The sequence below is a fragment of the Dendropsophus ebraccatus genome, chromosome 3, assembly GCF_027789765.1.
Source record: "Dendropsophus ebraccatus isolate aDenEbr1 chromosome 3, aDenEbr1.pat, whole genome shotgun sequence".
In the NCBI taxonomy this organism is placed as follows: domain Eukaryota; kingdom Metazoa; phylum Chordata; class Amphibia; order Anura; family Hylidae; genus Dendropsophus; species Dendropsophus ebraccatus.
The window spans coordinates 96,826,228-96,848,632 of NC_091456.1; the positions used below are offsets into that span (position 1 = coordinate 96,826,228).

At 42.8% G+C, this 22,405-nt stretch overlaps 1 protein-coding gene across 2 annotated transcripts in view; it reads right to left on the reverse strand.

The window, feature by feature from the left end:
• CPAMD8 (C3 and PZP like alpha-2-macroglobulin domain containing 8) overlaps window positions 1–22,405 on the reverse strand; it is a 131,672-nt gene that overhangs the window by 24,587 nt on the left and 84,680 nt on the right. For both annotated transcript variants that reach the window (XM_069962282.1, XM_069962281.1), the window contains exons 22-32: window positions 15,167–15,309; window positions 14,265–14,316; window positions 12,915–13,213; window positions 6,477–6,702; window positions 5,690–5,866; window positions 3,722–3,803; window positions 3,481–3,637; window positions 3,065–3,139; window positions 2,383–2,548; window positions 2,221–2,307; window positions 500–636 (exon numbers count right to left, since the gene is read on the reverse strand). In XM_069962282.1, the coding sequence (XP_069818383.1) occupies window positions 500–636; window positions 2,221–2,307; window positions 2,383–2,548; window positions 3,065–3,139; window positions 3,481–3,637; window positions 3,722–3,803; window positions 5,690–5,866; window positions 6,477–6,702; window positions 12,915–13,213; window positions 14,265–14,316; window positions 15,167–15,309 (1,601 nt within the window). The remainder of the gene's footprint in view (window positions 1–499; window positions 637–2,220; window positions 2,308–2,382; window positions 2,549–3,064; window positions 3,140–3,480; window positions 3,638–3,721; window positions 3,804–5,689; window positions 5,867–6,476; window positions 6,703–12,914; window positions 13,214–14,264; window positions 14,317–15,166; window positions 15,310–22,405) is intronic.

Genomic DNA, 22,405 nt, shown 5'->3' on the forward strand with positions numbered 1-22,405 from the left:
TACAATATAGTGCTTTTTCAAGCACTGTCACCGCCGAGGGCTTTGAAGCGCAGTTGGAATGGGGTCTGTGCGCATAACGGTTCAGGCTGTATTTTGCAGTTCACAGAACAATGCCTGCCTGGAGCAGCTGCAGCAAGGTGTGTGACTCCTACATGGTCATAAAAATGCCTAAATATTCTATTAATGCCTATTTCTCAGAGAACGAAAATATATTGAAGCAAACCTTACCATCAGTTCTGCATGACCGGTATGCAAAGTTCTCTCCAAGAACAAAAAAGTTGATCCAGCACCATGATTTCTTGTACTTTATTGCAATTCACAGTGAAAATACAGCACACCCTCACACCCCAGTACTCTAGTTTCACTGTGCATTGCATAAAAATACAATAAAACATAGTGTTGTATAATTTTCTGCTCTAGCAGAAATATATTATGTTATATGTTTAATCAGAACAATACAACAATGCATTAATCCAAGCAATAAAATTCAATATCCAACCTGGGTTGATGAAAACCCTCCCAGGGCATTTCGCTGCTGGGAGAGCCATTTCACTACTGGAAGAGCAGATGCCACGTCTCCATGAAGAGTATAGGTTAGCAAAGCATAAGCTGTCATTTCTACTTCTGCAGAGACCACTGAATAATTGAACATAAGATAAAGAAAACAATTAGGTGATTGGATTTCGGACTATGTTCACTTTTTTTAAAATTAATTAACTTTTATAGTATGTGCTGGGAAAGCTCCCATTGCATGCACCAACCTTATCATTAGACCACTGTGTACCTGATGGAGGTCAAAAGAGTGTTAATTCAGCATCTATTGGTTTAATATGCATTAGCATACCTTTTTTTTAAAACTGTTATGCTGCCTTCACACTGCCTCTTTTTCTTAGAAAAACGCCATGCGTTTTTTCCCCTCCTCCTGCTGCTCTCTGCGCAAAGAATTGACATGTCTGGTGCGGCTAAAGCAGAGACGCACAATCCCTCTCATAGACAGGCTATGGCACACTGAGGCAGGCAGCATTTCGCTACATTTACTTGGAATTTCACCACATTTGGCCAGTGTGAACATACCCTTAATTTGTTAATCTGGGAGTTAATGATTAAGGATCTATTTACACAGAAAGATTATCTGCCAAAGTTTTAAAGCAAAAGCCAGAAATAGACTATAAACGGAGAACAGATCATAAAGTAAAGACTGAGATTTCTCCTCTTTTCAAATCCATTCCTGGCTTTGGCTTCAACTCTTTGGCAGATAATCTGTCAGATATTTCTGTGTAAATGAACCCTATTGGTGCGTTTACACAGAGAGATTTATCTGACAGATTCATAAAGCCAAAACCAGGAACAGACTATACACAGGGAACAGGTCATAAAGGAAAGACTAAGATTTCTTCTCTTCTCCATCCTGGCTATGGCTTCCAAAATCTGTCAGATAAATCTGTCTGTGTTAACGCACCATAACTCACTGTGATTATTCCTCCTTGCATTACAAAGTTGCTACAAAGTTCCAGAAAGGGAGCTGTTTACATCAGCCTTTTCGGAAGGGAGGAGGAGGAGGAGGAGAGCGAGATGGAGAGAAAATCTCACACACAGATTTTTGTGTCTTGCGCAGAAAGCAGCAGCTCAGACTTGGGAAAGGAGACTGAATAGATAATAACAAGTATGAAATGAATTGTTAGAGCTTAATAACCCTTTAACTTTTTTATCAACAGCATTTAAATGAACTTTTGACACGTCACTAAGACAGAGTATTCTCTTAAAGCGAATGCACCATCAGGTACATTGTTTTTATTTATAGTTTTTTTTTTTCTTCACATTAGCCAGACCCCTCTGATACATAATCCCCTCCCCTCTGTGACACGGCTCCATTTGAGTCAATGGAGCCACGTCACGAAGAGGAGGTTAAATGGTCACACTGGGGGCGGCGGGCCTGACCCCAGTACTCTGATCCGGGCCTGTGCACAGGAAAAAAAATGAGCCGGGTCAGGGATCAGGTAGCATTAAAAAAAAAAAGAAAGAAAAAAAAAAAAAGGACAACAGGGCCTCAAGGATACCCGCACCGCCACTAATCAGCTAATGTAAAAAAAAAAAGCGATGTACCTTAATACTTTTCCAACAGACTATATTTTTTTATTATCTTAATAATAAGCATTTAGATTGATGCACCTTTTTATTGTTTATAGTTTATTGTGTGGTGGGATTTTGTTTTTGCATTACCTGACTGTGAAAGGCCATCATTAAAACCCATAAAGGTATCCTCTTCTGTTGCCAATGAGCCAGTTAAACTCCAGTGAGTGAAGCCATCTTAAATTAAGAGAGACACACTGATTAAACAAAAACTGGAAAAAGACAAAGGATTTTCAGGTGAGTAGCAGGTACCTTTTGTTATAGCCATGCTGTTTAACCTCCTGAGAGCCACAGAGGCATAAGTGCTACGCAGCAGCGTCAAGGCATATGTAGTTAAGGCTGTGGTATAAGGATCATTTGCTGAATACAAGTGGGTCTCCAAATATACTTTGGCTTTTGAAACAGCAACTCTTTCTTCCTGGGAAAACAAGTAAAGAGACTATAAGGCTGTGTTCACACACATTGGAGTTTTAGTGCAGTACTGTTGTAGTACTGCATTGTATTTACAGAAATGATGCAGAACTGAAATGAAACTGCAATGTGTGAACACCGTCTGCTTGAATAAAAAGTGGCAACTAGTGTTAAGCGAACTGTTTGGGTTCAGCAACATTCTCTGAACCTGAACGCTTGTTATTTGACTCCTGATGGCTAAAGAATTTGGATGCCACCTTAGGGAGCCTTGGAAAACATGGATACAGCCATAGGCTTTATCCAAGTCTTCCTGGCAGCCCTAGGATGGCTTCCAACTTCTGAGTCAGCTGCCGAGGATTCGGGTTCGGAGAATGTTGATGAACTGAACAGCTCAGCAAGTCTGCTCAACACTAGTAGCGATAACTCTATTGGAACACATGGGTTATGCTTGTGTTCTTCTTTATACTTTTTCACACACTTGAAAAATTAGTATACGTTTAGCACTTAGTGCTTTGGCACTCACCTCAGATGTGACTCCAGTCTCCAAAAGAGCTGCTGCAACATAAGCTGTTAGAGCAATTTTTCCATGATTCCCACCCTGTACAACAGAAAAGATACTATGTAATATCAGGATTTGTCTTTAACACCCTCTATTGCCATTTACACTGTACTGGTTTATACTGGAAAGGGTTTGGTTAACATTTAGGAAAGATTAGAAAAACAAAGTCTCTGTGTAAGGAAACACCATGGAAATACCATATTAGTGTAGTAAACGAATAGCTGAAACAGTGGTTTCATGGCTCAGATAAAACTAGTTTATTTTATCAATGACTTGGTTCAGACAGAACATGATGGGTCTTTTCTTTGTCCTATATAAATAATTTTACTCTACATTTTTTTTAATAGAGACATGAACTTTTTTCCTAGACATCTGTTTACCTGAATATCCTTGTTTAGAATTCGCCCCATCGCGGGAAAAGAGCCATCCTTCTTTTGATGCTGGATAATCCAGTCTTTTGCTGCTGAAAGTTCTAATGGATCAATAAAGACGAAACCACGAGACTGTGCAAATGATTTTAACACAAAGGCTGTGAGCCTGGAAAAAATTTATGGCAAAATAAGGAGCATGCAAACATAGTGACTGAGAGGAAAGACTAGGCAGATACTATTTACTTCTTACCACATACTTCCAGAAGAGTCCCTCTCTCCAAATGCACTGTATGAGCCATCTTGTCTCTTGTATGTCAGCTGCCGTTGATATCCTATCAAAAGACGGCAAGTTAAACTCAGAACAAGTTCTATAAAAGTAATGATAAAAAGCATATGGAGAACAGCACTTTTCTTATGTGTAATCTGTCCCTTTCCCTTAGTGGTTTTCTCTAACTTCTCTCTTTTCTCCTCTATGTCCCTGGGCATCCTCTAGAGATGAGCAGACTTTTTGGATTTCTGGTTTGTGAGAACCAGAACGATCAGTGTCGGATTCCCGCTGTCTGCTCGCTCCGTGCAGCGGGTGGATACCTTCTAAGGAACGCATGGAAAACTGGGATACAGCCAATGTCTGCTCATCTCTAGCATCCTCCTCTTTTGCTGCTTTTTGGATTTGTCTTGGTTCACACAAAGAACTTCCAGGTCACAGGGGTCAGCAGTGACATCACAGCTCTGCAAGCCTATAGCCCCACCCCCTCCTCTCTGAATCTAGCTCCACCTACTCTGCCCATAGGCAGGAAAATTACTGTCTTCCTACACATGTCTTTTGAGCAGCATGGTGGCTCAGCATCTGCCAATTACTTATATTATCAAATCAACGACTTTATTGATATTGTATCTGTTGTAGGACTACAAACCCCAGCACACATGTATAAGTTAGGAGTTGTAGTCCTGGATTACATATACACTACAGTAGCCATACTACAGATGGGTGGGGTTTCAGTGAGCCAGGAGTCTGCTGCAAGTTTACCTCAGCAAGAAATAGATAGAATGGTGAGTGACATGAGGTGAGGTAGCATCTCTCCTCTCCATATTACAGATAGCAGCAGCACTGCCCTAACACTGGAGATCTTTACAGTACAATAACAACAATATAATTCCTTTATTTATATAGCTCCAACTATTCAGCAGTGCTGTACAGAGATTGTAGTCACTGATCTCGGTCCTTGTTTTATTTAGTCTTATTCAGTTCTAAGCTGCTGCTTTCTGCTGAAAACTGTGTGTGAGCTGCCTTCTCCATCTCCCCCTCCACCACCCTTTCTTCCAAGATGGCTGGCTTTATCTGCAATTTTGTAGCTTCTTTACTGAGGGTTAATCTAAAGTCAAGTTAATGATGTACTCGCTGTGATTATCCCTCATTACAAAGTTGCAGATAGGGGCTTCTTTACATAAGCCAACTCGGAAGGGAGGGGGGAGGAGGGGGAGACAGAGAGAAAGGCTCACACAGTTTTTTGTGTCTTCAGCACCAGCTGAGAACTGGGAGAAGGAGACTAAAAAGATAATAACAATTATAGAATTAATTGTTATTCTCACCATGGGCAGCAATATATGAGAAGTTATGTTTGAGTAGTATACCCCTTTAAATGGCCACTGTCATTTTAAATTACTGCCTTCCATGTCATTTATGAATCACTTTACCTACTAAAAAAAGACTCCTTACTTCAGGAAAAAAATCTCTAAAGTCTTGGTCACTAGGTACTTCACTTTCCTTCCATCTGCTGTCCACTGTCTGTTGTTAGAATAATTCTGTCTTTAGTAACAGCTATGTCAGGACAAATTACAAGAACTGGGGGCAGGGCTTAGCTAGTGTTATGTGCAGGAGAAAGATAGAAAGCCTGAGCCGTGTAACTACAAGCTGCCTTCCCAAGTGATCAACACTGTACTTTAAAGTTACATCAATTAGATTTTATCACACTTTTGTCCCACCATACAAGCTTTATGAACACAGCTTTGCTAAATGAAGGAGGCCTGAATCAAGCATGCACTTTAACACAACACAGCTGAAAGGTGAAACAATTGCTGTTATTTGCAAAGTTTCCATTAAAAAAATCACTCATTTTCAAAATGAATACCTTAATGGGTCTTATTAGGAATAACCAAAGATTTCACAGAATATGAATTTCTATAAAAATAAAATTACTTACAAAATTACTAAGCTTACCTTGCAACAAATAGTCCACAGCTTCGCTCTCCACTTCAGCACATAATTGCTTGGTTTTCTGAAGATACTTTAGAACAAATACATTTGGCGCAAAATGTATCATATTTTGTTCCCCACATCCAAATGGAAGTCGAAGGAGGTTATCCAGGTTACTTACGGTGGGACCCATTACATCTCCTAAGGAAAAAAAAAATCAAGAACAAATAAAAATCAAAGCAAAATGGATTTACAGACCTTTGATACTATGCAAGAGAATCTTATGATTAATATTAAGAATGACAAGTAGTTGTCATAAGTAATGTTACTGCATATGCTTTACCTGCCTGAAAATGTTGGCTTAAACTTTTCTTAACAATAAACTATCACATTTTACTGTTCAATCCTATGTCACAACCTGATAGCTTCAGAGGTGCACCATATATGAAGGTGGATGAGAACTGACATGACAGCATAAAACATCATTATTGCAGATATATTGTCCATACCCACATTGTCTATCAGTTAGGGGGAATTTTAACTTTAGACATCATACAGGCTAAAATGCCCCTGGGATTACCTATAAACACAGTGTTTTTAATGTTGTTATACTTTTTTAATATCACAAAAATTAGCCTTAAAAATTATTTTATTTTTTCTAATCTAGGTGTTGCGTCTCTGGAGTTACCTAGATGCTTTTTATCCAACTACCAACCATAAACAGTACACTATAATACATTATAATTTTTCAAATCATCTGATAAATTCAAACTTGCATGTTTATAAAATCAATAATAAAAATAATATTGACCTATAATAGAAGCTGTGGCTCTCTCGGACCCGGAAATGACATTGTGTGGGATGCCCAGGGTAAAAGCCTCATTGTGGTTCTCATCTGTCTCTTCCTTCCTCCAGATTTTAAACTCCCCTATGGAACCCCAGCCAGTCGAAAAGCCGATGAACTTCACGTCCGGCTGCTTGCCTGCTTCCCACTCCACGATAACAGAGTCATTGGAGCCTTTGGTGCCGTGTCCTACCTGAGGAAGGTGGAGACAGAGAAGAAAGGGATGTGTATGGTCTTCACCCATAAAATGTATCTAATATTTAAACATGTATTTTAATTTGGTGAAATAAATAAGCATAGTAATTGTCATTCTGGAAAACAGCCAAATACACAAGGAAACAAAACAATAAGGATATCATAAAAACACAAATACTTTATATGGAAAAGATAGCGTCTAAAAACTTAAATTTGAATAAAAAAGCATTAAAGTTTACCTGCTGTTACAAAAGAGTTTCAGAAACTTGCATGGACTTGTTACATTAACCCGTAAGGGTGCCTTTACACTTACCGGATCTGCTGCAATCCTGTGTCCTGTCATTTTCTAAAAGTTTACGTACTCGCAGAAGATTTTTCATTCCCCGTCCCATTTAACCCACCGCTGCCTGACTAATATGTTACCTGGCCGTGCTCCAGCTTGCTTCTCAGTCACCCAGCTCCCTGGTGTCCCCTCAGCCAATCAGTGTGCTGCCCCTCCACAGCAAAGCTAACAAAATTAACAACTCCTCCATATGTTGGATATGAGTGACCTCGGCGAACCATTCTTCTAAGGACAGAGGGCCAGGGGACTGCCAATGTCTTGGGATAATTGTCTTGGCAACCTGTAGTAGGTGCCGCGTTAAAATTTATTGAATTTAGCCTGGGGCATAGTAAACATAAATAAGGGCAGCCTCTGGTTTACTAGGGATGTGGCCGTTGGCTGAAATCTTTGGCAACCCCACTAAATGTGGGTCATTGTGTCCACATCCATCCCACATCTCTAGCACATATCAGAAACCTCTGGGTACCATCTATGGAGAGCTTCAGGAATCCTATACCACCTGGTCAAAATTTTGTAGCATGTTTCCTGAAATTTCGTAGCTATGACTGCTTTGTGGGTCAAAAAGAAACACTTTGCCCAAAGGGCCTGAGTGAAGTGTTTGTTTAGTTCCTCCTTCCAGTTGTTACAATAGTTGGGAAGGGTCTGAGACCTGGAAGACATCAGTATTCCATAGATGGTAGAAATGGAGTGGGGCAGACAGGATTTTGATCCTGTAATGTTAAAAGGTTTCCATGTGTGGGGGTGAAAAAGTACATCTCTTTTTATTACACTAGAGCACTGTTGGCATCCTAAGCTGGGGTAAGTAACGTTTTTAGATTGGCCCAGTTGAGATTGCCGACTAACTTTATTATGACTAACATCTGCTCTCACCAATAAATTCCTCTAGTTGAGTCCCTTTTTATTACATATCAAAGGATCGTACGGAAACTCTTTAATTGTTGGAAGTGGAATCTTTCAAGATATGCCAATACTTTTTAATGGATCTGTCCACTATGTAATTTAAGGGATGGAATTTCCTGACAAAAGAAAAGCAGGGCCCCACATTCTCTCGTTCTCAACAGGAGGACCTTGTTCTATTGGTGAGTAGCTTACGGACATACACTTGGCTTGATTCTTTCGTAACATTAGACTTTTTTTTTATTTTTTTTTTTACTAAGGATATTGGAAAAGACTTGGAGAAACATGAAACATTATACCTGAAAGATCTTGGTTGGAGGACTTGTGGCACACTTAATCCTCCTAACATCTTAGCAAAGATAGCTGGCTGTGCAATCTTTGTCCATTGACAAGAATTGCATAATGAAACCCACAGACAAAGGTGGCTCAATATTTTTAATGGACAAAGATGCAGAAGGCAGACACATATAGACCAATTACTATCCAAAACCTTACATTAAACAAAAAATACAACAGATATTGCACAAGTATGAAGGTGTCATTGATGCTAAAATGTCAGATTTTTTTGATTAACAAATCACCAGTTGTACCTGTGTTATATATTCTTCCTAAGGTGCACAAACGGTTGGAGAAACCACCTGGGCATCCTATCGTTGCATCAAGACCAAGAAATCTTTTTTGTTTGATATGGGCGATTTTTTTTGGTTCCCATATCTAGAGATGCCTGGCTTGTGGCGATCAATGTGGAAAGTTTGTACACATTGATCGTCCATGCCAAAGGCGTCTCTGTTGAGACATGAATGTTACTTAATAGTGACTACACTCTCCAACAACAATCCTTCGTTCTAGTTCTATTAGAGATTGTTTTGAGAGAAAATTTCTTTATGTTTGGGGATATTTTCTATTTGCAATGCAGGGGAATTGGTGATGGGGTCCAAGCCCTTCCCTATGCAAACTCATACATGGCAGAATTTGAGGAACGGTATGTGTACAGTTGTCCTGACTATCAAAGACATGCCAAAGTATGGCATTGTTTCATTGGCGATTTGTTTTGCGTGTGGGAGGGGCCACTGGAGAGCCTATTACAATTTCAGGCAACTCTGAAAGGAGAATGGAAGGAGCTTAATTTTACAATGGATTATGACCAGTTAAATGTCAGCTTTTTAGATACTAGAGTCATTAGGTATCAGTCGGGTATCCTAATAACAGATCTATACAGGAAAGACACAGAGAGTAACAGTTTGTTACACTTTACGGGTACAAACCCACTTGACGTATTTGCTGCGTGAATCAGTCTTAAAAATAAGCAGGTAAAACGCAGGTTGGCTTTATACAATTGTTCTGTGTTAAAATACGCAATTGCGTATTTTTGAAGCGTGAAGCTACATGCGTTTTTCGCACAGGTTGTTAACAACTGATGCTTTGCTAACAACAAGCTTCACGCTTCAAAAATACGCAATTGCGTATTTTAACGCTGAACAATTGTATGAAGCCAACCTGCGTTTTGCCTGCTTATTTTTAACACTGATTCACGCAGCAAATACATCAAGTGGGTTTGTACCCTACAAGTGGACATGCTTATTCTTTCAAGCGAGCAATGCCATATTCACAGTACGAAAGGGTTAAACAAGTTGTTGCAGATACATCCAAACAAGAGTAATGGTTATTAGAGGTGAAAGGTTCAGGCAACGAGATTATCCTCATAAACCATTAAAACAAGGTTCTCTAGTGGAGAACGAGAGAATGTGAGGCCCTGAATTCATTTTGTCAGATTTGTTAATTACATAGAGGACAAAGCTTTTAAAAAGTATTGGCATATCTTGAAAGATGCCTATTCAACAATTAAAGATGTACAGTACGGTCCTTTAGGCTAGGTTCACACTATGTATCTGTGCGGCTGTATTGCGGGCGGTAAATCATCGGCCGTATTTTTCCGATTCATGCGTACGCTGGAAAGTATACGATATACCGCTGCACAGTGCACACTATGTATGAGCCTACAGCCCAATCGTAAACAGACCCGTAAAAAATAAACAAGACCATTGTTTGCGGCTGGAACTGTGCAAATTCACAGCCGTGGATTGACAAGCGGTCCGTACGGAGTACTTCAAAAATAGCCGGCAATAATGCCGAATGCTGATGCCTCTAATAGTTAATATATTAAATTAATAAAACACATTTTCTTTGTAATAAAGTCCCTTTCGTTGTTCAATAATTTAATTCTAACGAATCCATCATTGTGCAATTAAATATACTGTTAAAATAAATATATATGTAAATAAATGTATATTTATATATATATTTATTTTTTGACAGTATATTTAATTGCACAATAATGGATTCGTTTAAATTAAATTATTGAACAACGAAACTGATTTTATTACAATGAAAATGTGTTTTATTAATTAAATATTAATTAGTACAGGAAGCTCCATTAAGCCGTTAATTCATATTCCCGGTAATAGAGCATTCTGTACTAATCAACACTTTACTTTAATTAAAACATCAAATGTTTCTTCTAATTATGTTATCACAATAGCATTATTAGAAGAAACATTTAGAATTATATGTGCGCTCAGCTGATTGGCTGAGCGCACATATAAAGAGCCGGTCCGCAGTGCAGTGACTTCATTGTGCTGTGGACCAGCAAAGAGGACACATCGGGGTGAGTATAAAGCTCTCCCCATCCCCTCCCCAGCACTGCACCCATCCCAGTAAGGAAGGGGGGTCACTTAACCCCTTCCTTGCTGGGATGGGTGCAGTCTGACATCAGTCTGGCCCCCAAGGGGTTAAGGGGGATGCAATACATCCTCCCTTAACCCCTTGGGGGCCAGACTGTAAGCAGCGATCTGTAAAGATGCTGCATACTGTAAGGAGCACAACACCGCTCACAATGATGGGTGTTGTGCTCCTGTTTGTGTGTTTTTTGTGTGTTTCTCCCTTTTTGTTTTTCAGATATCGGTATCCTGAGGATTACGTCGGATTCGGTGGACTAAGTCCATGACCAGCGGTTGTTTGGTGTTTTTTTTTCAATAAAATGGTCAATGAGGGGTGTGGGGGTGTTTTTATTTGAATAAAAACATTTTTTCACTTGTGTGTTGTCTTTATTTCTTTACTTTATAGACTTAGTAGTGGAAGCCGTCAAATAGACGGAATCCATTACTAAGTCGGGGCCTAGTGTTAGCCGGTATAAAATGGCTAACACTAACCTCCCATTATTACCCCAGTACCCAATGCCACCAGGGGTACTGGGAAGAGTCGGGTGCCAGTGGTCCCGGAGCATCAAAATTGGCGCTCCTGGACTGGGGCGGCAACAGGCTGGTAAGATTTAGGCTGGGGAGGGCCTAAAACAATGGCTGTTGCCACCCTGGTGTTACCAGGCTGCTGTCGCTTGGTTTTTAACCCGGCTGGTTATAAAAATAGGGGGGACCCTATGTGTTTTTTTTTTATTTATTTATTTATTTAAAATAGGCTATGTGATACATAGCCTTAAAGGACAAGTGCCATGAAAAACTTTTTTCCCAGTAATTGAAGCACATTACAAAGTTATATAACTGTGTAATGTGCTTCAATCACCTATCTGCCTCCCTTCCCTGTCTTTTCCCCCCTCCACCCCCCACCAGGAAGTGTCCAAACTCACACAGACCTAATGACTGTCCTCACAGTCACCAATCTCTTCTCTCAGCTCCTTCTCCTGTTACAGCAGCCCCCCCCCCCCCCTCCCCATCTTGTCAGGTGACTCAGCTTGCTCAGCTCCCATTGGCTGAACAACTGTAAGCCATCACTTGTCACATGTCATGCTTATCTTCCCTCTGACTGACTCCGGCACATAGGCAGCTCCCCCCTCCCCTCATACCCTCTCTCCTGCTGCCGTGGACTCAGTGAATGAATGAGTCATGTCACTAGAGAAGATAAGCAAGTGACAATCGGAGCTGAGGAAGCAGAGTCACCTGACAAGGCAGGAGAGGGGGAGGCTGGTGTGACAGGACCTAGAGCAGCCCTCCTGCTGATGACTCATCCTCACAAGAAGGAGCTGCCTGGTGACGGTGACGACAGTAATCAGGTCTGTGTGAGTTAGGACACTTCCTGGTGGGGGGTGGAGGGGGGAAAAGACAGGGAAGGGAGGCAGATAGGTGATTGAAGCACATTACAGAGTTATATAACTTTGTAATGTGCTTCAATTACTGGGAAAAAGTTTTTCATGGCACTTGTCCTTTAATATGTAATAAAAAGGCACCTAACTTGAGGAATATATTGGTGAGAGCAGATGTTGGTCCTATGAAAGTTACTTTACAATCTCAATTGAGCTGATCTAAAAATGTTACTTGGATGCCAATAGTGCTCTAATGTAATAAATGGAGACATATCCCACCCCCAACAAACACACAGGGAAACCTTTTAACATTGGAGTGACAGCCGGAATGTTATCTACCTATTGAAGTGCCCTTGTGGCCTTCTGTATGTAGTAGAGACATTGCAAAAAATATGTGACAGAATTGTTCAACATACAAATAAGTCGACCATCAGGTCTCTCAATTTATTGTTACTGGTCTCTAGTCAATTTAATGTAACCGTCACATCTCAAAATTACAATACCAAGTCCATTTATTCAGGCGTGGAGGTGATTTAAAGCAATTGGTTTACAAACGCAACCCATTTTGGATACATACCCTGTGGATATTGGAACCACGTGGTATGAATCAGGATTATGAAATTTCCCAGTTAGCCACTTGAATACTGATATTAGTTGTCGTTTTCTTTCTTTCTTTTATATTATCAGCGGATGATTCAATTACCTTTTCTGAAGCAATATTGTGATGTACAATACTGTGCAAGCTATGCTATTTAACTCAATGTGGTGCAATGTGGTGATTTTTGCCTTTCACCGAATGGGTAAATTAAATAAATGTTTGGATTAACAAATGGGGGGGGATGTTGTTTGAAATTACAATGACAATTTAATTATTTACCTGGATGAGACCATTTTTCCAGCTTATCCAGAATGCTCGAAACTCATCCCAGGATAAGATAGCAGGAGTTTTTTCACTGGATATAGGTTCTCCCATCTTGCTGGTTGCTATCCAAGTTCTAGAGTTCTGTTGACCACCAATAACAATCTCTATCATCTCAGCCATGTCATGGGGTCCTGATGAGAGCGCTATATGGGCATCATTATGTGCTTTAACAGTCAAGTCAAAGTGGGTCATTCGCTGTGGCTTCTGTACATATTGATAATCAAACTTGTTGGGAGTAGAAATTTGAATTTTCTCTAGGCCAAAAAAGACACTGCATAAATTCACAAAGAAGTACATAAAAGATGATGGCATTGGTATTAAATTGCATTTTTCAGGCAAACGAAATGCAAACAGCATCTAAATAGACTCTTGCTACTTTTATTAGTTGCTCCTTTATCTTTTGTAATGCTAGCAACAATACCCACAAAGCTTTAAAGCACTTACCGCATATGCATTTTACCTTTCATGCAGTTGCCCTCTTCAAGAGCTATTCAGATGATTATCATTGACTGCACTGTGGCCTATCACCATAAGCATGGAAGACAGTGTCTGTCCTACAGCTTAGGGTACTATTACACAGAACGATAATCGGCCAAATCGGCCCGATTTGGCCAATTATCGCTCCATGTAATAAATACAACGATCAGCCGATGACAACCATCATCGGCTGATCGTTGATATAGGTTCTGACCTATTTTCGTCGGGCGACGACCACGCACCGCTACGTGTAATAGCGATATACATTACCTATCCACGTTCCAGGGCTGCTCCTGCGGTCTTCTCCCCGGGTCCCGCTCGCTCTGGCTTCAACCACAGGCCATGGCGGCCCCAGCCTGTGATTGGCTGAGCGGCCTGTCAGCTGACAGGCCACTCTGAAGCTAGAACGAGCAAAACCTGTGGAGAAGAGGAAAGCAGAAGCAGCCCTGGAGCGTGGATAGGTAATGTATGTAGTTTAAACAAGGGCTGCAAGGACATCGGTAACGATGTCCTTGCAGCCCTTGTTAAACGATTATCGAGCCGTCTAGCAGATTGCTGCTCGTTTACAGGTATTATCGGGCCCCCATCGGCCCGTGTAATACCACCTTTAATCTAGCCCCCCATAAATGACTTATTTGAAGCAAAATCATCAATCATATTTGTAATGGGTATTTCACAGCAAAACTTTAGCTTGGGTTTGTTTGGTTTTATTATAATTTTAAAAATACCTGAGATTTTCAAAAGATTTTAACTTTAGCATAATATTTATTAAAATTACAGCAAACTCTACATGTTACTTTATACTTATTGTACATATAGTGTACTTACCATTTGGGCATAAGAAGACGCTGTATGTGTATTCTCGGGCTAAACCCTCTGGCTGGAACAGAAGACAATTAAAATTCTTAATAAAGGAACAAGACAAAAAAGTAAATATGGGATTTTATAGTACTTTTCAGACAAACGTTCAAATGATCAGGAGATGCCCCAGATTCTTAATCCAGTTATAGTAGTAACTAGTAACACCTGGTAATAAATTAGTCCAACTACCATGCTAATATGCTTAAGTCTTTCACTACTTTTCACTAGTACCAAACAAATTGGCCGAACCCAAGCGCTTTACATTTGACTTCCACTGCCTGGAGAAATTGGATGCAACTTCTCAAGCCACCGGTAGTCAAATGCCAAGCATTCAGGTTTGGACAGTTTACTAAATACCAGTGAAAAGTAATGAAAGAACCATTTTAAAACAGTTATAAAAGTCACCTGCGGTGCCCTGGGAAGAAGGAATAAGCTCTCCTGTGTACTGTACACAATCGGGGGGGGGGGGGGGGGAGGAAATGGAGGCCTTAGAGACTCATCAAGTATTGAAAGCCAAAACCAGGAGTGGGTCCTAATAGGGATAGTCATTTCCATTATACTTTTCTCTGTTTATTCCCCTTCTGGCCTTTGTTTATACTGATGTTAAACTAGAAATGCACTGCGTTTTTTTCTTCCTGTTGGATCCACTTCTAATTTTGGCACAAAAACTGCTGTGTGTGTTTCCAGCCTTAATAAAGACCAAAATGTTGCCATTAAAGTGGCCTTAAAAGTGGCCACCATCTGCTAATAATAAGATACAAATTACAAACTTAATTTAACTTAATTAATTTACAACAAAATATACAACTGCGCAAAAAGAAATTACATTCTGAAAGTTATAAATAGTAAACAAGAAACAAGAAGCTCACCTCAACAACCACACTTCTTCGGACAAAATCAACCCCAGATGGGGATTTCCTCTCACCGTATACATCTTCTGAATATTTGGTGTTCTTAAGACTAACGCTTCCTTCTCCAAGACAGTTAATTCCTGCATATGCCAGACCTCTAGCTGAGAATTATTAAATAACATATTGTGTTAGCCATAATACTAAATTGCTACTTAGTGTATCAAAAGATGTGTAATCCAGATGTTTAACCCCTTGCCTCTGCAGCCTGTTTTGGTCTTAATGCCCAGGGCCTATTTTTCAAATCTGACCTGTCTCTCTTTATGTAGTGATAACTCTGCAAAGATTCTAATTATCGTGGTTATTCTGAGTTTTTTCGTGACATATTCCTCGTTATGTTTGTGATATACTTTAGTTGATACATTCAGTAGTTTTTTTTGTAAAAAACACATTTGCACAAAAGCTTTCAAAAATTTACGTTTCTTTATATTCAAAATTCTCTTGTTCTAAGAAAAATAGTCATGCCACATGAACTAATTATTAATGCAACATCTACAACATGTCTTCTTTATGGTGATGTTGTTTGGTGAATGTCCTTTTAGTTGTTAGGATGTTAGAGGGCTTCGAAATTTTACAGCGATTTTTCACATTTTCAGGAAAATTTCAAATTCTGATTTTATTAAGGACCAGTTCAGTTCTGAAGTGGATTTGTGGAGCCTGTATGTTAGTTATCCCCTTAAATCTCTTTACTGTAAAAACTGCACCCCTCAAAGTATTCAAAGTAACATTTCATAAGTTTATTTACCCTTTAGGTGTTTCATAGAAATTTAAGCAGGTTGAAGGAGAAATTTTGGCAGATATTCCATCTTAAGACATTTTTTCCTCTAATACAGTAAATACTAACTGAGAAATGGAACTTAATATTTAGTCCGCTTTTTCAAATGCTTCTAGAAACCCCCCATATGTGGCCACAGTGAGTCACCTGACCCAACCACAGGCCACAGGCATGACAGAGGCCTGGGGAATTTTGGGGCCTTTTTTTAATTTCAGGTTTTTTTTAGCCATTATACCATGTCACAGAGGCCTTGCTGTGCCAAAATATTTGTATAAGACAAGTTGACGTTTCCATCGGTACCATTCTGGTGGACAAGTGACACCCTGATCATTTTTATTACATTTTTTATGAGGAGGTATGAATAAAAAACACAATTTAGCAGCTATTTTTCATAATTTTGTGTACGCCATTTACTATACGTAACATATGACATGTTGTCGTTATTTTTCAGGTCGGTACGATTACAGTGATATCCATTTTATATAGCTTTTGTTATAGTTTATGACATTTATACTACAAACACTATTTGTGTCTTGCAAATTGTAAGAGCAGCAATATTTTTATTTTTTCGACAATGGAGTTATGTGAGGCATAAGCTGACGTTTTTAGTGGTACACCTTTTGGGTACATGTGACGTTTTGATTCTATATTTTTTAAGGGGAGGGATTAACAAAAAAAAATGTATTCGTTTTTTTACGGCGTTAATCGGGTGGGATAATTAATGTAAGGGGTTAATAGATGGGGTCATTACGGACGCAGCGATACCAAGTATGTGTATTTTATTCATAGGGGATCATTTATAAAGGGGGTGGGGAATGTGTATATGTATTTATTTATTTATTTAACTTATTTGTTTGTTTATTTATTTATGTATGTATGTATTTATTTATTTGTGTGTGTGTTTAACTGTAACTTTTGTAGGTACCTCTATAATACATTACAGCACATAATCAGTGCTGTAATGTATTATAGAGTGAACACTGACAGCTCATTCAAATGATCAGACCCCTGCCTCAGTGCATTTAGACAGTCTCTAAACTGCAGGGGCTGCTTGCCTGCTCTTCCTGCTCACCCCCCCCCCCTCCTTTACTGTTAGGCAGTTTTTATTTATTCCCCCAAATGATACCCCTAGGAACAGTGCAACTATTTAACATGACCACATGACCTAAGACTGGCATTGCAGTTCAGCATTAGGAGGGTTTCCACTAATCCCCATCAAAAATAACGCTGCCTAAATATTTGAATTACAAGCAAAATTGGACGAACTATGCCATTGTAAGTGTTTTTAAGTATTTTATTTATAGTTTGCATTTTTTTTTCAAGAGAATGTCCAATGTACATAGAAAGATTATCTGCCAAAGATTTGAAGCCAAAGCGAGGAATAAATTTGAAAAGAGGAGAAATCTCAGGCTTTCCTTTATGACCTAATCTCTCTGTTTATAGTCTGTTTCTGGCTTTGGCTTTGAATCTTTGGCAGATAATCTGTCAGATAATCTTTCAGTGTACATGGACCCTAAACTACAGTCATGGCCAAAGGTTTGTAGATTGACACAAATATTATATTTTCACATTAAGGCAAGACTGTGAGAGAGCCGATTCTCTTGGCTGAAAAGCAACCCCACACATGAATGGATTCAGGATGCTTTACAGTTGGCATGAGACAAGACTGGTGGTAGCGCTCACCTCGTCTTCTCCGAACAAGCTGTTTTCCAGATGTCCCAAACAATCGGAAAGGGGATTCATCAGGGAAAATGACTTTACCCCAGTCCTCAGCAGTCCACTCCCTGTAACTTTTGCAGAATATCAGTCTGTCCATGATGGTTTTTCTGGAGAGAAGTGGCTTCTTTGCTGCCCTCCTTGAGACCAGGCCTTGCTCCAAGAGTCTCCGGCTTATAGTGCGTGCAGATGCACTCATACCTGCCTGCTGCCATTCCTGAGCAAGCTCTGCACTGCTGGTAGCCCGATCCTGCAGCTATAACACTTTTAAGAGATGGTCCTGGCACTTGCTGGTCTTTCTTGGGCGCCCTGGAGCCTTTTTGGCAACAATAGAACCTCTCTCCTTGAAGTTCTTGATGATGCAATAGATTGTTGACTGAGGTGCAATCTTTCTAGCTGCGATACTCTTCCCTGTTAGGGCATTTTTGTCAGTGCAATGATGACGGTTCTTTAGCGATAACCATGGTTAACAGAAGAGAAACAATGAAGCCAAGCACCAGCCTCCTTTTAAAGTGTCCAGTGGTGTCATTCTTACTTAATCATGACAGATTGATCTCCAGCCCTGTCCTCATCAACACCCACACCTGTGTTAATGGAGCAATCACTGAAACGATGTTAGCTGGTCCTTTTACGGCAGGGCTGCAATGATGTCGAAATGTGTTTTGTGGGATAAAGTTCATTTTCTAGGCAAATATTGTCACGGCCGCGGCGGCGTCCCATGCTCCGGGCCGCCGCCGCGACCTCCCCCCATCTCATGCAGCTGCCGGGGTCCCGGTGCAGGGACCCGGCGCTGCTACACGTTCGGCCCCGGGGGGCGCCTCACCTCTCCACGCTCCTGTCTCTCGCTGTGCCGGCCGGCGCGCGCGTCCCCGCCTCCTAGGGCGCGCGCGCGCCGGCTGTCTCAGATTTAAAGGGGCAGTGCGCTCCTAATTGGTAGTTGCACCAATCACTCCCCTATAAATCCCAGCATGCCCTGTCCCCTGTGTTGGAGCCTCTACTTGCTTCCCATAGCGTTTGGCCCAGCTCCCTGTTGTTCCTGTGTCCTGTCCGTTACCTGGTCCCTAGTCCCTGTTCCTGAGTCCTGTCCGTTACCTGGTCCCTAGTCCCTGTTCCTGGTTCCTGTTCCCCTGTCACTCCATCTGTTCCTGTGTCCCGCCTGTCACGTGCTCCCTCATCTGCAGACTATTGCCTGTGCCATCTCCTGCCACGCCTCGCCTGCCGACACCAGCAACCAAGCCAGGGGTAGCGACCTGGGGGTCGCCTGCCGCAGCAAGTCCATCCCGCCTTGCGGCGGGCTCTGGTGAAAACCAGCGGCCCCTTAGACTCCGCTCCCTGGTGAGGTTTGTGCCATCGCTGGTGCCGGTCCAGTGGATCCACTACTCCGGGCGTTACAGTAGGCTCCAACCATGGATCCCGGCGAGGTGCCTGATATCCGCGAGGTAGCCCGAGTGGTCGCCCTACAGGCTCAACAGATTCAGCAACAGTCACAGCTGATTCAACAACTGACTGCAGCCGTTCAACAGCATACCACAGCTCAGCAGGCATCACCTCCGGCAGCCTCTTCTAAACTACGACTGGCTCTCCCAAGTAAATATGGAGGTGACCCCAAGTTGTGCAGAGGGTTCCTGACCCAATGCACTATGTACATCGAACTTTTAAGCAGTCAGTTTGCCACCGAGCGCTCTAAAGTGGCTTTCATTATCAGCCTATTGGAGGGAAGAGCTCTGGCCTGGGCCACGCCACTATGGGACCGTAATGATCCGGTTGCTGCCAATTTTCGAATCTTCCTGGACGAGTTCCACTCTGTCTTTGAGGAACCTGCCCGTGCGTCTTCGGCTGAGACTGCTCTCCTCAATTTATCCCAAGGGACTTCCTCCGTTGGTGACTACGCCATCCAGTTCCGCACCCTGGCTGCGGAACTAGACTGGAATGAGGCCGCTCTGATTGCCACCTTTAAAAAGGGCCTGTCCAGCCAAGTGAAGGATGTGCTCGCTGCCCGGGATCTGCCTACCTCCTTGAACGATCTTATTCTACTGGCTACCAGAGTCTACACCAGGTTTTCCGAGAGAGAGGAGGAGGTCCGGCAAGGACGGCGTCTGAGTCTGCCCCGTCGCCATCCTCGGCTGGCACCGGTGTTCCAGAATCCTGTTGCTCCTATGTCCCAGTCGCTTCCAGAGGTTCCTATGCAGGTGGAACGTGTTCGCCTGACGACTGATGAGAGGAACCGTCGACTGGACCAGAATCTCTGCCTCTATTGCGGTGGCGCGGATCACTATCGGCAGAGATGTCCCCAACGCCCTCAGCGTCCGGGAAACGCCCGCACCTAGGTCCGGTGGGAGAGGCCTCCCTAGGTGTGAATGCCACCTCTCCAAGGTTGACTATGCCCGTCTCCATCCAGACACCCTCTGGGCAAGTTTTCCAGACTACTGCCCTCATCGACTCTGGCTCTGCTGGCAGTTTCATCTCTGCTTCGTTGGTCCAAAGATGGCGGCTACCCGTGATCCAGCTAGCCCAACCCCGGTCTATCTCTTCGGTTACGGGGGAGGTTCTTACCGAAGCGGTGTACAGCCAGACGGCACCCCTAGTCCTCCAGGTGGGAGCCTTACATCAGGAGAAGATCTCCTTCTATGTCTTGCGCCATTCCTCTTCCAACCTCCTGCTGGGGCTTCCTTGGCTGCAAATCCATACCCCTAAGCTGGACTGGAGAACTGGGGAGGTTCTCAGCTGGGGTCAGGACTGTCATAACCGGTGTCTGAGATCTCCTCAACCCAAGTGCTCTACAAGGTCACCTGCTTGTGTCAAGCCTCTATCCGGGCTACCGGAGGACTACCAAGACTTTGTCGATGTTTTCTCGGCCAAGGAGGCGGACTCACTACCACCTCATCGGGCCTATGATTGCCCTATAGACCTCCTTCCTGGGGCTTCTCCTCCACGTGGTCGAGTATACCCTCTCTCTGTGCCCGAGACTGAGGCCATGTCCTCCTACATCCAGGAGAACTTACTAAAGGGCTTCATCCGCAAATCCACGTCTCCAGCTGGCGCCGGATTTTTCTTTGTTCAGAAGAAGGACGGTTCCCTCCGCCCATGCATAGACTATCGGGGTTTAAATAAGGTGACCGTTAAAAACCGCTATCCTCTTCCGCTTATTCCGGAACTATTCGACCGTCTTCGTGGAGCAAAGATCTTCTCCAAGCTGGATCTCAGGGGAGCGTATAACTTGGTCCGAATTCGTAAGGGAGACGAATGGAAGACCGCTTTCAACACCAGGGATGGGCACTACGAATATCTGGTCATGCCATTCGGCCTATGCAATGCCCCAGCGGTCTTCCAGGAATTCGTGAACGATATCTTCCGAGACCTCCTCTATGTCTGCGTCATTGTTTATTTGGACGACATTTTGGTCTTCTCCCCGGACCAGCAGACTCATGTGGCACAAGTGCGTCAGGTTCTACGAAGACTACGGGCCAATCATCTATACGCCAAGCTTGAGAAGTGTGTTTTCCATCAGCGCAGTCTTCCATTTCTTGGCTATATCGTCTCCGATCAGGGCCTACAAATGGATCCAGCCAAGCTCACAGCTGTCCTTCAATGGCCACGCCCGGTGGGACTTAGAGCTATCCAACGTTTCCTGGGCTTCGCCAACTATTACCGGCAATTCATCCCTCACTTCTCTACCCTGGTCGCACCCATTGTGGCTCTCACTAAAAAGAAGGCGGACCCCAGACGTTGGCCTCCAGAGGCCGAACAAGCCTTCAATAGCCTCAAGTCTGCCTTTGCCTCCGCTCCTGCCCTAGTCCGCCCGGATGTCTCCAGGCCGTTTTCTCTCGAGGTCGATGCTTCTTCTGTGGGCGCAGGAGCTGTTCTCTCGCAAAGGGACACATCAGGCAAGACCAGAACCTGTGGGTTCTTCTCTAAGACTTTCTCCCCTGCCGAGAGGAACTATACCATTGGGGACCGTGAACTCCTGGCCATTAAGTTGGCACTGGAGGAGTGGCGTCATCTATTAGAGGGGGCTAAACACCCGGTTAACATCTACACGGACCACAAGAACCTCCTCTACCTCCAATCGGCTCAACGCCTCAATCCCAGGCAGGCTCGGTGGTCCCTCTTCTTCTCTCGGTTCAACTATACCATCCACTTCCGTCCAGCCGAGAAGAATCTAAAGGCTGATGCATTATCCCGAGCATCCGATGTCATGGGGCAAGAGGAATCTCCTCGTCACATAATACCTCCCGACCGCCTAGTACCAGTTGCCACTTCTGCTCTGCAGAGTCTGCCTCCCGGGAAGACTTATGTGCGCCCCGCACTCCGTAAACGCATCTTGAAGTGGGGGCATTCCTCTTTGGTAGCCGGGCATCCAGGAGCCCAAAAGACCGGGCAATTGATCTCCCGTCACTACTGGTGGCCCAATCTACTCCAGGATGTCAAGGATTTTGTGGCTTCCTGTGCAGTCTGTGCCAGGAATAAATCTCCCCGTCTAAGACCTGCCGGCCTACTATTGCCCTTGCCAGTCCCGGATCATCCCTGGCACCACATTGGGATGGATTTCATCACTGACCTACCTCCATCTGCGGGCAATACAGTTATTTGGGTGGTGACGGACCGCTTTTCTAAAATGGCTCACTTCGTGGCCCTTCCTGGTCTGCCCTCTGCTCCTCGTCTGGCTCAGTTGTTCTTCCGACACATCTTTCGCCTGCATGGTCTTCCTC